General features: G+C 38.6%; 2 protein-coding genes across 2 annotated transcripts; both read left to right on the top strand.

Annotated features, from left to right (window-relative positions):
- Positions 1-1,249, top strand: GCK72_007735 (uncharacterized protein; the record flags this gene model as incomplete). Its single annotated transcript, XM_053726409.1, has 7 exons — positions 1-67; positions 115-277; positions 322-435; positions 479-580; positions 625-880; positions 944-1,147; positions 1,196-1,249. 7 exons carry the CDS (start codon positions 1-3, stop codon positions 1,247-1,249), a joined length of 960 nt encoding a protein of 319 aa, XP_053590603.1.
- A 4,174-nt stretch (positions 1,250-5,423) lies between these two features.
- Positions 5,424-11,311, top strand: GCK72_007734 (uncharacterized protein; the record flags this gene model as incomplete). Its single annotated transcript, XM_053726408.1, has 6 exons — positions 5,424-5,506; positions 5,631-5,726; positions 6,041-6,208; positions 9,278-9,394; positions 10,082-10,800; positions 11,205-11,311. The coding sequence occupies 6 exons, from the start codon at positions 5,424-5,426 to the stop codon at positions 11,309-11,311; spliced, it is 1,290 nt and encodes a 429-aa protein (XP_053590602.1).
- Positions 11,312-15,435: the final 4,124 nt, after the last annotated feature.

Genomic DNA, 15,435 nt, shown 5'->3' with positions numbered 1-15,435 from the left:
ATGGAGAACTACAACAAAAATTTGTATGGAATCGATTGGTCTCTCTATCTGAAAATGTTCCCAGGAAGTATGTTTTTATCGAATCCATATTTATCTTCACAGTCACATTTTCAGAAATGAGATCTCCTACAATCGATCGAAAAATGGAGGTGACCATGTTGCAACGTCTCCTCGATCAAGGAATCATCAACAAGGAGCCGGTCACATTGGACCCATTTTGGAGAAATATCGTTGAAGAGGAGAAATGGGGAGGAGATTGGAACACATACAAAAAACAGTTCGTACCACGTGTTTTCTTCAATTCCACTCAATGTTTTTCAGCTTCAGCGGGGGTCTTTGGAAGAAGATTGAGAGCCTCAACTTCATCTCCACAGAGTACAGAGCTCTAATGATGTATGTTTCCTCGCGTACGGTCTCTGAGACATTTGAGAAAGAGTGAGTCAAATCGTGGTTTCAAGTTTAAAATTTATATTTGAAGACTGGAGAAGGATGGGTGCGTGTGCCAGTTTGATGAGCACGACCGCATCATCTCAATCGTCTCGAAAAATAAGCTGGTGGATGTTGGAGGAAAGAAGCTCGGGTAAAACTAGTAACTATATATCACTTTACATCAGAATATTTCAGAAATATCGCTCCAAACAAAAATCGGAAAAATAAGAAGAAAAATGAGAAGGACGATGAGGAAGATGAGAATAAGGAGGAGGATAAAAAGGAAGATGAGGAGGATGAGACAAAAGAGGAAGACTGGGATCAATCAAATTCAGTCATTACGATCGAAAGATTTTATGACAAATTAAAATCTCTAATACAAACTCATTGCAAGAGACACCGATTAAAGCACTCGTTCGTTTTGGAATTGGATCAAAAATCTAGAGACAAGGTAAATAATTTATCCCACACACCTTTTCAGAAATGTTTTCATTAGAAAATACTAATATTTTAGGAAATGTCGAACTTTGAAATGGTCAAACACCTCGAAACGATCTCCAGAAGCGTCGTCGAATCTGAAGATGAAGATATGGATGTAGCGAAAGCGAAGAAGTTCGACATCTTAATGATTATCAACTCGATGGCGAGTGGAAGAGGATATGAGAAAACGGAGGAGAGAATGCTAATGGCTCTCAACTTGGAATGTGAACGAGAAGAGGTATCAAAACGTGAACAAAACCAAGATTTTGACAATTTCTTATTTCAGAGCATTTCGTTGCGACAACTCGAACATATGATTATTGAGCAACTCGAGGAATGAACAATTATGTGAATTATAACTGTGATTATGTGAATAATCCCAGTAATTGTGGAATAAAGAGATTAATTTTTTTTAGTTCGAATATACAACCAAAATTCAAAACTAATTGAACAGAAACCAGGGAAACTTGTTTTAAAAGTTCTCAAAAAATAACTAAAATTCATCTTTTCGATATTCGAAATTGTGAGTTCTATTTGGAAAAAGAAACACGTGTTTCGACCGTTTTCCATTGGACAAGTACAAAAAAAAGAATATTCTGGAACTGAGAGCACGGTCTCATCAGCAATGGACTCTCTCCAGATTTCAAAATGTGGTGCTTTATTAAATTTTTTCGATTAGATTTTTAAAAATTTGAAAATTTTTAGCACTTTTTTTGATAAATTTCGAGCGGTAATCGGAATAAAACTGTAAAATTTACAAAAAAAACGGAAAAGTGGCCGAAAAATGAGAAAAATCGATATCGAGAGAAGAGACGAGACACGCTCAATAACGAGAGACGCAGACCTTCTGCTCAGCAGCGCTAAAACGAAGACTGCCGATTATCAAGTATTTTTTCGATATATTCAGCGAGGATCGTTGTTTTAATGATATTAATTGAGCAATATACTATTCAGAGACAAAATTTCGGCGAAAAATGGAAAAAAGTGCGAGAAATCGGCAGAAAATACACAAAAATAGAAAGAAACGGCCAGAAATGAGCCATCGCAGCCGTTCACTTTAGCGCTGCTTAACAGCGCTAAAATACTACGACACTCCGAAATTACGCGAGCGCGTGTTGTTTACCGTAAATCGACACGATTTATTTAGCGCTGTTAAGCAGCGCTAAACTGATGGTGAGAAACGCGTCTGAGGTACGCCAGACGCCAGTTTCAGTCAATTTTAGAAGACTTCCGATAATTCTGTACGCCTGGCGCGCCTTTGACGCGTTTTTGGCAGAGAAAATGTCAAAGCGAGGTCTGTCGGTTTCTCCAGATGTCAACTTTTTCGAAATTGAAGAGGCTGGCGTTCCGTTGGCGCGTTCTCATGTCAAAACCAAAAGAAATGTTGAACCTGGCGTACCTTTGACGTGTTTCAGAGAGCTTTGATTTGGATGCGCCAAAGGTGCGCCAGTATCTCCCTTTCGACTTTTGATAGTCCAGAAACCGTGTCTGGTGCACCTTCGGCGCCTTTTCAATTAAAAATCGGTGAAAAACGCGTCGGAGGTACGCCAGACATCAGATTAAGTCACTTTTAGATTTGGAAATTGGAGGAATTCGGAAGATTTTTCACAATTCTGCCGATCTGGCGAACCTTTGACGCGCTTTCAAAATTCGGTTGAAAATGCGTCAGAGGTGCGCCAGATTGTCACTTTTTGACGTTTTCTATAGAATTTTGATATTTTTCCGCCAATTTCGTCAATTTTTACCAAAAATTCTCGACCAACAACGATCCCAACGCCGATAGATTCATCTCAGAAGCTGGTCCTTCGGATGAATTGAGTGTGACGAGAAGTTATTGATGGAAATTGGAAAAAAGTATACGGTAGTCTTCCTCTCCTTTTGGCGTGTTTTTTGTATCAAACTTCACACCAAAAAGCGTCCGAGGAGCGCCAGCCAGGTGGTATTACTGAAGCATCCAAAGCCAAATTGTGGACTCTGGCGCACCTTTGACGCGCTCCAAACAACTAACTCGAGTTAGAAAACGCGTTGAAGGCGCCCCTGACTGAGTCTAGATGGGTTTTATTGACTGAGTCTGAGTATAGATTTTTCACATAAAACTGGATTCGAGCCAAAATCAACTACATAATCAGCCTGGAGCACCTTTGACGCGTTTTCTAATTAGAACTGTTGGTAGAGACGCGTCAAAGGTGCGCTTGTCATTCATTTTTCACTCAAAATAATTGTCAGGCGCACCTTTGACGCGTCTCTACCAACAGTTCTAATTAGAAAACGCGTCAAAGGTGCTCCAGGCTGATTTTTAGCTGGAAATGATAACATTTTTGCAATTTTTGACTGAAAATGCTCAATTTCAGTCATTTTCAGCCAAAAATCAGGGATTTTCAGTCAAAAACTCACCGCAATCTTCAAACTTTTAACATTTACGACGAAGAACGGTGTCAATCGGATTTCGCGAGAACTGCCAACAATTGGACGGCGGGCGTCTTCTGGAACACGGTCTGGAATAGGGTGTTGATTAGAATACGCGCCAAAGGTGCGCCAGAATTCAAAATGTCGAGGTTTTACATAAAACATTATCTGATATATGTTTAGATTACACAAAACGTCCAAATATCAAAATTAAATTCTGGCGCTCCTTTGACGCGCTTGTTCGCGGAGATTTTTACACCAAAATTGACGATTTTCCGTCGAAATGATGAAATTTTTCCCGAATTTTTTGAAATTTTCTTCATTTCTCCGACTTACTTGACGTAAGCCAACTGTCCCACGGGTGTTTGCAAACGAGTCGGTGGTCTCTCTTCGGGTTTTCATTCTTCGCTGAAAATAGTAAAAAATGAAAAATTTGAGAGAATTCGGGAAGGAAAGACGAAAAATTAACGGTAAACTGAAAAAAAAGTAATTTTCGCCGAAAAACTCATAAATTATATTGAAACATAACTTTTTTCATCAATTGCTTCGATTTTTCCATTAAGACTGAAAATTTGGAATTTAGCGCTGAAGACCCAAAAGTGGTCCTAAAACTTTTCTTCCACTTGTTTCAGATTGACATTCATGCAGTTTTTCTTCAAAATATATTAAAGTTTCTGCAAAATTCCAGAAATACTACGCGCCAACGGAACGCCAGACTCTTCAATTTTGAAAAAGTTGACATCTGGAGAAACCGACAGACCTTGCTTTGACATTCTTTCAGCCAGAAAACGCTTCAAAGGCGCGCCAGACGTACAGAATTATCGGAAGTCTTCTAAAAGTGACTGAAACTGGCGTCTGGCGTACCTCAGACGCGTTTCTGTCAAAATTAAAACAAAAAACGCGTCCAAGGTGTGCCAGACTCAATATTTCCGTCGTCCTTTCAACAAAAATACTCAAAAGGCGTCAAAGATGCGCCAGACATACAGAAAACTGGAAAATTTCTCAAAATTGCTGGGAAAACGTCGAGAAATGGCAAACTGACTGCTTCCGCTTGTTTCAGATTTACATTTATGCAGATTTTTCTTTAAAATACTAGAAATTAGACTGTGAAAAACCAAAAATTGGCATACCTTCAGTTTAGCGCTGCTTAACAGCGCTAAAAAATCGTGTGGATTTACGGTAAACAACACGCGCTCGCGTAATTTCGGAGTGTCGTAGTATTTTAGCGCTGTTAAGCAGCGCTAAAGTGAGAGGCGTGCGATGACTCATTTCTGACCGTTTCTGCCGATTTCTCGCACTTTTTTTCCATTTTTTTGCCAAAAATTTGTTTCCGAATAACTTATTTCTCAATTATTATCAGTAAAACAACGATACTCGTTAAATATATCGAAGAAATACTTGAAAATCGGCAGTCTTGTTTTAACGCTGCTCGTTCTTTCGTTTTGTCTCCTTCTTCTCTCAACACTCTTAAATAATGTTTCTGTTTCCAGGAATACCGGTCTTCAAGTGCTCTCTGTCAGCGATCACTCACTTTCAATGCGGTTAGTTGAAGAAATACTCTATATACTTCTCCGCCGGAATTTTCAGATTTTTCGCAAATCATGAACAAATTCGGCAGAAAGGAACGCGGATCTTCAGTTCACTGGCAATTTCAAGACAATAAAACTGCGGTTTTCTGTGGTAACCGTCCTTTCCTTATATGTCTTTTCACTTTTCTCGTCAAAATTTGATTAAGTCATTGATTTTTGAGATTTTTCGTTGAAAAATTAGTTTTAAAACGCAAAAATCTAAAAAAAAAAAAACTGGAGAGAGTCTACTGCTGACGAGACCGCGCTCTCTATTCCAGTATTTTTTTGTGTTTTCTTGTCCAGTAGAAAGCGGTCGAAACAAGAATTTATAGAGGAAAAAATAATACATTTCACGTGGCAAAAAACGTGAACTTTTCAAAATTTTCGAGAAAAAATAACATTTTCCACGTGAACTCCCGGGCGGTTTTGTTTTCTCATCTTTTCCACATGATCCACGTGGCATGAGTTGGCAAAACGCCTTCTGAAATTTCAATTTGGAATCACTCTTTTCTTTAGTTTCGTTTACTCCGTTACCTCACTATGAGTGAAAAGACTACGAAGGGGAAAAAAAATCAAGCCGTTTTCAAGCGATATTCATGTTACATGTGTGATCAGGAGTTCGCGTAAGTCGTTTTCAATTGAAGGGGTCCAGGTTTTTCTAAAAAGAAACAAACTTTTTGATACGAAAAGTTCGGAAAGTTTGTCTGAAACTTCTTTTCTTTCATCTTGTCATGTTCCAATTTTTAGGCTACCAAGTGCAGCCATTGATCATGTGACGAACTTCCATAAGGTTGGACAAGAGCCCGGGATGTTCGTCGTGGATAAGACGGATCCAATGACTAGGTGAGAAAATATTTTCATTTTTCTTCGCTCGGAGAGCTATTTTATTGAGAGTATCGGCGAGAGACACAGAATTTTTACAGTTTTTGATCTATTTTTGTTGTTTTTCATAATCATTTACAATAGTTTTTTTTGAAAAATAGCGAGAATAGGTGAAAAACTGTGAAAATCTGGTTCGACGCCAGAAAAACTCTGCGTCTCTTACTGATACTCTCTCGTTTGCGGTGGGGCGCGTTTGCAATAAAAATGCTCCGCTAATAGAAAAAAGTATTGCAAATTAGATAAATATAGCAAATGAGTATTTGTCTTCTTTCCAGAGCTATCAAAGAAGAATCTTTTACTGAGAACTCTGAAAGGACTGCCGATCAAGAGTTGATGGAGAGCCGTCGTGATGATACGATTCTTGCCACGACATCAAGTATTTTTCCTCACTTACAAGTCAACGGAGTGAAGAAAGAGCAACCGGAGGTTCCAGCTGCATCGAGGTAAGTGTCTCTTTTTCTATTTACCATACAACGGCACAGACATTCATTCATACCTTTGTGTTTGTCTCAGCTGAAATGTATCCTATAACAAAATTTTCATTTTTTGTAAAAGTTTCAAGCAACATATTTCGAAAGCTCCTCTTCAAAAACTTTGAAACATTGATACTCTTTCTAGATATATTTTGTGAATCGGAGACGTTTTAGCTGAGATATGCAAAAAATGTATGAACGTCTACTTACCGTATGCTACAGTATGCTACAGTATGTGCATACTGTGTACGGTATCCCTGACAAAGGAACCTTTTAAGTGGTGTTTAATGCCAAAAAGCGAAAAAAAACGACCCATATAGATCAAAAGAGCATGTTTCATAACCTATAAATCAACATTCAAAAGTTGCTTACGTGACCTGTAAGTGTCTGAAATTTCCATCTGAAAATGGTCCATTTCTCTCGCCTCCTCCTCCTTCTCTCCACCTTTGTAAAGACTGTGACGACAATCTTCACCGCTTGCACAGGTAAAACGGGGATGCCGAGAAATGGGGTGATCGGCAGCTTGAGAACCGCTAACAGGCGAAGAATGGTCGGTCGGCAGCCGAAAAACCGCGAATTGCTGAAGGGTGGCCGACTGGTGGCTGGCAAGCCGCAAACAGCCCAAAAGTGGTCCAAAGTAAAAATTGTTCGAACTCTATAGAAACTCACAACTTTTGTGGAAAAAATTTTGTGTACGATACCTCAGAATCCTTTCTAGTCTAATGACAGTCTTTATTTCTAAAAATTTAATAATTTTGAAAAAGTGGCTGACTGGTGGCTGAACGGCGGCTGAAGAACCGCGAGTTGGTCAGCGGTGGTTCGTCGGCAGGCCAGTGGCGGCCGAATGGTGGTTCAAGGTGTATGTCTATAGTGATTTTAACAAGTTCTTGTAATCTGGTTTCTGATAGAGTAATGAAAAGAGTTAAGATAAAATGTTTTTCATAGAATGTAGATTAGGATAACAAGATTAAATACAGTAATACCTCTAATAGAGGTGCTCCCAGTAGGAAGAGTTTGGAGCTCAATATCTCAACTCCCTCATGAGCTATCAAATTTTTTCCAACTGAACAAATATTTTATAAGTATTCAGCTATGTTTTGTCTGTTTGCAACTTTTTGATATCTCTTTTAAGGAAAAAGATATACCGCGTTGAACATAGTTCTTTGTGGACACCTCACTAGAGGTGTTACGATAAATTATACACTGTCACTTACAATTCTTTTCAGTTTTGCCAAATTCCCAATGTTCGAAAGTCTTGTTCAGAGTACTAAATGACTCATAAATCAACCTAATGTTTCCAGTTACACTTCTGGAATCGTGATAAGTGTTAGAACAATGGAACTACTCTATGTTTTCCGACACTTGTAGAAAAGTGTTTCTTTTTTCGAAATGATCTGTTCTTTCTCCGATTTTTTGTGTTTTCTGTTAAAAATTCGCTTTAAAATCTGTTCTTTAATTGCTAATTGACCCACAGCCAGGGAAGCAGTGAAGCCTCCACTGGAAAGCGCAACGACACTCCGGTATCCCGGCCGAGCGTGTTGTTTACCGTAAATCCACATCACATTTATTTTATTCGCCGGCAGTCATTTTTCCCCATTTTCGAAGCGTATTTCGCTCAAACTCGAGTTTTTTCACTGAAAACAAGTTACAAAATGTAGAGAAAAGTTAAATTTATCTATTGAAAACTGTCGTAAGCTATTTTCGAAACAAAGTTTGGACTTTGGCAACGAAAATCGGCTTTTCGAAAATCAAAATAGAGTTTCCTTTCGATTTTCATTTCGGAACAGTCTAATATATGATTTCAGGTGGATAAAAAGGTAAGTAAGTAAGTTTGAACTGCTCCGAAATGAAAATCGGTTGAAAATTCTTATTTTTTGGGCCTTGTGGCGGAAGCCGGTTTTCAAACACCTTTAGATGAAAATGGGGTTGTTTCGCTAATTTTCTTATTGAAACGAAGTTAATATTTTTCAGTTGGAAATGAGGTAGGCCAGTAAGTTATCGTTTCGAAAAGAAAATTAGTCAAAAATAACAGTCGTAACTTGTTTTTATGAAAAAAGATTGAGTGAAAATCGGAAAAAATCACAAGTCCGGAGAATATGGGAAAATGAACGAAGAAGGAATTACAATACTACATTAAAACACATTGTTAACTAAGTATAGGACTAATAAAGTAGAAATCGTATTCAGAACGAAGTATAATACCAATAATAGAGGGTAGGTGCTGCCCAAATTTTGAATCGCCAGCAGCTCAAAGGCAGGCTGCCGGCGGCCCGGGGTTTGAACTGCGGGTTGTTCCCGTTTGAACCTCCTCCGGGCTGCCGATCACCTATTTCTCGGCATCCCCGTTTTACCTGTGTGCCCGTTTGGCGCAGGTGGTTAGCGTCTAGAATGTGGAAAATTTTGCCCTGGTTCGACCCCCCCCCCCCCACCTTTTTTCCTTTTTTTTGTTTTTTTTTCTTTAGTTTATTCAATTCTTTTTTGGAAGCTATTTTTAAAAGTTTTTTGTACCATCATCAAAGTGAATCCCTTCTGAATCCCATTCAACTGATGATTATAATAAAGATATGTCAGTTGACAAATGAAGGTGCATCCAGGTGGAAAGATATTCCCCATGATAGCTTCCAAAAAAACATTGAAAAAAACTGGAAAAGAATAAATCAAACCAAAAAAAAAGGAAAAAATAGTGCAGGGGTCGAACCAGCGCAAAAATTTTCACCTCCTAGACGCTAACCACTTGCGCCATACGAACACGTTTTGAAGAGTGTAGTCGCAGTCTTTACAAGGATGAAGAGAAGAAGGAGGAGGAGGCGAGAGTGGGGAGATGCAGCAAGTCAATGATGAAAATGGTCCATTTTCAGATGGAAATTTCAGCCACTTATAGGTCACGTAAGCCACTTTTGAAAGTTGATTTAAAGATTATGAAGCATGCTCTTTTGACCTGTATGGGTCATTTTTTTTCGCTTTTTGGTATTAAAGACCACTTTAAACGTTCTTTTGTGAGTGGTTTTGAGAATCATCATAAAATAATTTTCTTTCTAGCGCTTCGAAGGGTGAAGCGGTCAAACCAACCCAGTTCAACCTGGCCAAAGTCAAAAAAGAAAAGGAGGATGAGACGAAAAATGGAGAGATGGCCAATGGAGCACAACACATGATAAAGTGAGTTAGCTGAAACAGTGAAACGGCAAAACGCGTCAAAGGCACCCCAGAGACCGTCTTCTTTCGGTCATTGCTCGGGAAACGTGATTGAGAGCCCCAGCGAACAGGAGAACGCGTAAAAAGGACGCCAGCTAGACCTAGAGGCGCGCTGATAGGGCGCCAGCCAACCTCAATCTTACTCGAGAATGCAGAAAGCGCGCCAATGACACGCCAGCTTTCTGGTTTTCAGTAAAAACGCGCTAAATACACGCCAGTTGCGTGTTTTTAGGGAAATCGCGCCAAAGACACGCCAGCCTCCGTGTTCTTAGGGAAAACGCGCCAAAGGCACGCCAGTTTCGTGTTTTTAGGGAAATCGCGCCAAAGACACGCCAGACTTCGGGTTTTCAGTGAAAACGCGCCAATGACACGCCAGATTTTTGGTATTTGAGGAAACGCGCCAACAACACGCCAGATTTCGGGTTTTCAGTGAAAATGCGCCAAAGGCACGCCAGCTTTCGCGTTTTTAGGGAAATCGCGCCAAAGACACGCCAGTCATCGGGTTTTCAAGGAATGATACAAGAATGGGAAAGCGCGGAATATTGAAAAACTGATAGTTTTTCAGCTGAATAGGTAAAACAACGCGTCCCAGGCACCCCAGTTTCTCCTATTTTAAGAAGCTATCTCATGCAACGAACTCTAAATTTTCAGGAAGAAACTGCCACGTGACGTCGATCCAATCGTCTACAAAAAGTCCAACGAAGATCCGGGAAACATCAGCTACTTGGTCGTCGGAGGGCTCGCCGAGCAAATCCGAGAGCTCCGTGAAGTCGTCGAGCTCCCCCTCATCAATCCGGAATTGATTCGTCGTGTCGGAATCACTCCGCCAAAAGGATGTCTTCTATTTGGACCGCCCGGGAACGGAAAAACGCTGTTGGCGAGTGCAGTGGCGTCACAATTTGATTGTTTCGTTGTGAAAGTCATGCCGTCAACATTCAACAACAAAACAACTGGAGAAACGGCTATGCTCATAAGAGAGATTTTTAATTACGCCAGAGATCATCAGCCCTGCATTCTATTTATGGATGAAATTGATGCGATTGTTGGATTACGCTTGGGACCGTCGGCGGATCGAGAGAGGGGAACTTTGGTGGAGATGTTGAATCAGCTGGATGGAATCGACCCACTTGGTAAAGTGAAGGTTATTATGGCGACGAATCGACCGGATACTCTGGATCCATCACTTCTTCGTTCTGGACGACTCGATCGAAAAATTGAAATCGGACTGCCCAATGAGCAATCGAGACTTGAGATTCTGAAGATCCATTCGAATAAGATTACGAAGCGTGGAGAAATTGATTTTGAGGCGGTTGTTAAGTTGTCGGATGGATTCTCGGCAGCGGATTTGACAAATGTGTGCACTGAAGCGGGTGAGGAGAAAGATCTATTCTTAATTTTCAGCAAAAAATAGGCTAAAATCGAATATTTTTCGCAGAAAATTGTGTTAAAAATGCCGAAATTTTGAGATTTTGAACCAAACCTTGTTACAATAAGCGATTTTTGGTCTCTATTTTTCAAAAAAACTGGTTGAGAATCTATTTTTTCAGCAAAAATTGATCAAAAATGCGGTTTTTCGGGAAATCTGGCGCGCCTTTGACGCGTTTCGAACTTAGAATCGAAAAATTGTAGATTTTTGTCGAAAATGAGCTTTTTTGTCAAAAAACTAGAAATTGTCAAAAAATAGTTTTTGAAAATGCGATCATTAAGGAATCTGGCGTTCATTTGGCGCGTTTTTTCCCCATAAACCTCTCATTTTTAACTGAAAAGCTTCCAGGTCTGCTCGCGATCCGTGCTGAACGTGAATTCGTCATCGACGAGGACTTCAAGAAGGCCGCCCGTAAAGTGGGTGATGCGAAACGTCTCGGGACGAAACTCGACTAAATATAATTTATTTCCCCTCTTCCAATGATTTATACCCGTAGATTTTTGTGTATTAAAGAAAAGTCGTGTAGTCCCAGTCATAAAATCTTTCGCCCATTTTCCCTCCGATTTATGGTTCTTTTTAGAGAGTTTTACCGCCTCTTCAACCTATTTTCAGCCTATTTTCTTCCTTTCTGCCGAATTTGTCCATGATTTGCGGCGAATCTGAAAATTCAGGCGGAGAAGTATATAGAGTATTTCTGCAACTAACCGCATTAAAATTGAGTGATCGCTGACAGAGAGCACTTGGAGAAGATTCCTGGAAACACACATATTATTTGAAAGTATTGAGAGAAGAAGGAGAAAAAACGAAAGAACGAGCAGCGCTAAAACAAGATTGCCGATTATCAAGTAATTTTTCGATATATTTAACGAGTATCATTGTTTTACTGATAATAATTGAGAAATAAGTTATTCGGAAACAAATTTTTGGCAAAAAAATGGAAAAAAAGTGCGAGAAACCGGCAGAAAATACACAAAAACCGACAGAAACCGCTAGAAATGAGTTATCGCAGCCTCTCAATTTAGCGCTGCTTAACAGCGCTAAACTACTACGACACTCCGAAATTACGCGACCGCGTGTTGTTTACCGTAAATCAACACGATTTATTTAGCGCTGCTTAACAGCGCTAAACTGAAGATGAGCCAATTTCTAGTTTTTTGCGATTTTTCAGCAATTTTAATATATTTTAGAGAAAAACTGGATGAATGTCAATCTGAAACAACTGGAATAAATGCTTTTAGGGCCACTTTTTGGTCTTCAGCGCTTAATTCCAAAATTTCAGTCTTAATGAAAAAAGTTGTGTTTCAATATAATTCATGAGTTTTTCGGCGAAAATTACTTTTTTTTTCAGTTTACCGTTAATTTTTCGTCTTTACTTCCCGAATTCTCTGAAATTTTTCGTATTTTTACTATTTTCAGCTAAGATGAGCGTACCAAAGCACTCAACAACTACCGTCGAAAGCTGGACGAGTGTCGGGACATCGAGCAAAAGCTGAAGGATTTGCGGAAGAAAGAGAGCGAACGGACGAGACAATTCGATAAATCGGAAAACGACGTCAAGTAATCACTTTTACTATCATGTTAGAACAGAAATCGTGATTTTTTGGACGACTGAGGCGTCTTTGGCGCGTTTTCAGCTAAAAAATCGCTTTCAAACCGCCCAAGTTGATGTCGTTTAGTCTGAAAAGCTGAATTTTTGACATTTTCAGCCTGTAATTGATTCTCTGAAATAAAACGCGTCAAAGACACGCCAGCCGTCGGAGTTTCATTGAAAATGCGCCAAAGACGCGCCAGTCAATCTTACCATCCTGTTAGTACAGAAATCGAGGTAAAATGTGATATCTGGCGTGTCTTTTCCGCTTTAAGAGAGATTTTTTTAAACGAAAAATAGGGAATTTTGACGGCTGGAGTGTTTTTGGCGAGTTTTGAGCAAATGTTTTGGACCAAATTGGATTTTGGAATTGGAAAATTAGATTTTTAAGCCGGAAAATCGATTTTTTTTAACTTAATTTTTCAAGAAAATCGATTAAAAAATGAGCCAAATGGACATTTTTCCGTCAAAAACATAGATTTTCGCAACTATTTAAAATTGTGGTTATTGGTAGAAAATATACCATTTTTTGACGATTTTTGAAGATTATGATGTCCAAACTACAAACTACAGGTTTTGTAGTTTTGTAGCCTTTAAACTACGCCAACTACCCGAAAGTGTCTGAAATGAAGCTGCTTAGCAAAACTACAAACTACAATTCCGTAGTCTAGTTTTGTAGTTTGTTGTGTCTAAGCATCACTGGTTTTCTGGCTCTGTGATTCCACCTTCGAATAAATTTTTGAAGAGAACAACTGATTTTTAGCTCTGCTAAAGAGCTAAGCAGCGCTAAAATCGAGAAATGAAGATTTAGCGCTGCTTAACTTCGCTAAATTCAAATTTTTAGCGCTGTTTAGCAGCGTTGAGATTTTAGCGCTGTTTAGCAGCGCTAAACCCAAATGTTTGCTATTTTGACAGTTTTTAACATTTTTTGAGCCAAATTTCAAGATTTTTAAGTTAAAATTTATGATTTTCAATAGGATTTCCAGTGTTTTCTACGATTTTAAGCATTTTTTGGCATTTTTAACCCATTTTTTTCATGATTTTCAGTGTCTAAAAATTGCTACAATCTCACTGAAACCAAGTTTTTTTTAGAATCAGCTAGTCAAGACGCTTCAAATGAGTGTAAACATGGTAATATTTGAAAAATTTTGGGTTACTGTAGTTTTCGTGGTAGGACACAACATTTTTTCGAACCTAGTTATGTTTATATTCATTTAAATTGTCTTCACGTACACAGTCTCCCAGACTCCGAGTAAGAACTGCAAGGAAATTTTTGATCTACCCTCATGAAACGAAAAATTTGAGAAATTAGCAGGTCTAAAACGTTATTACTTTAATTTTTAGCTGAAATCTCAAGGTCAGAAGTAAGAAAATTTCAGTTTTAGAACTATTCAGAAAGCATTATTTACCCATTCAATCCAAAAAGTCCTGGTTTTATATATTATTTCAGGTCGAAATGGCAATTTTCATTTTTATTTCGGAAAAATCTACGGGATTTGTTCATTTCTCAACATTATCCAACGAATGATAGCTCAAAACGTGCTCCGGAGATTTTTGCACATTTCTGTAGGACGGTTTTTCAATTTGCTCATTAGTTTTCGAGAAAATAACAAAAAATTGAAAGAAATTCGGAATTTGATCGATTTCTCAAAAACTAATGAGCTAATTGAAAAACCGTCCTACAGAAATGTGCAAAAATCTCCGGAGCACGTTTTGAGCTATCATTCGTTGGATAATGTTGAGAAATGAACAAATCCCGTAGATTTTTCCGAAATAAAAATGAAAATTGCCATTTCGACCTGAAATAATATATAAAACCAGGACTTTTTGGATTGAATGGGTAAATAATGCTTTCTGAATAGTTCTAAAACTGAAATTTTCTTACTTCTGACCTTGAGATTTCAGCTAAAAATTAAAGTAATAACGTTTTAGACCTGCTAATTTCTCAAATTTTTCGTTTCATGAGGGTAGATCAAAAATTTCCTTGCAGTTCTTACTCGGAGTCTGGGAGACTGTGACGTACTGAATCTACTGTCGAAAAAAAAAAGTTTGGCCAAGGATTTTCAAAAAAAAATTCGCGCTCAAAACGCAAGTGCGGCTGGAACTTGTGGGCGGAGTCAAGGCGGAGCTTAACGCAAGCGCCGCACCTGAAATTTCTCTTGATTTTTTTACGAGCGGCCAACAACAGTAAGAGGAAGTCGTGTTTTAATCGATTTTTTCACCGTTTTTTTGCCGTATATTTTTATTTTTTAAATGAAAATGTATAAAGTTTTTACTTTCGCCAACAATTTTCGCTTTCGCTTACAAATTTTTGTCATTTTTTCACATTTTTTCACTTCAGTTATTCATTTTTTCAGGAAACAAGAAAAACGACGTCCAAGAAGTGCTCTAAATCAACGATTACATCATTCTTCGATTTTTTTCGTGTTAGTTTTAGAAGAAACAAAGTGGTTCTCTCCGGTCGAACGTTTTTTCAGGTTTCAAAGATGATGGAAATCAGGAAAAAGCGACGTCATCGTCATTCACAGCTGTTCGGATTGTTGTCGAGTTAGTTTTATGATTGAACTAAAACTGTTTCTCTCCGTCTGAATTTTCAGATTTCCCCGTGCTGCCTCTCCAGGTCAACGACAACAACACATCGAGATCTGACATATTTGTTTAATTATTATGATTTTATATTGTTGTTATTTATTATGTGTTGCAATAAATATCTTTCTGTATAGACATACGGCAAAAAACGGTGAAAAAATCGATTAAAACACGACTTCCTCTTACTGTTGTTGGCCGCTCGTAAAAAAAATCAAGAGAAATTTCAGGTGCGGCGCTTGCGTTAAGCTCCGCCTTGACTCCGCCCACAAGTTCCAGCCGCACTTGCGTTTTGAGCGCGAATTTTTTTTTTGAAAATCCTTGGCCAAACTTTTTTTTTTCGACAGTAATAGAGTAAATTTCATAAAATTTGAGCCGAAAATCCAGTTATCTATTTCTATCGCT

This window comes from Caenorhabditis remanei, chromosome II, assembly GCF_010183535.1.
Source record: "Caenorhabditis remanei strain PX506 chromosome II, whole genome shotgun sequence".
In the NCBI taxonomy this organism is placed as follows: Eukaryota; Metazoa; Nematoda; class Chromadorea; order Rhabditida; family Rhabditidae; genus Caenorhabditis; species Caenorhabditis remanei.
The sequence above is the reverse complement of the archived record's forward strand: the minus strand, read 5'-3'. Positions and strand labels throughout refer to the sequence as shown.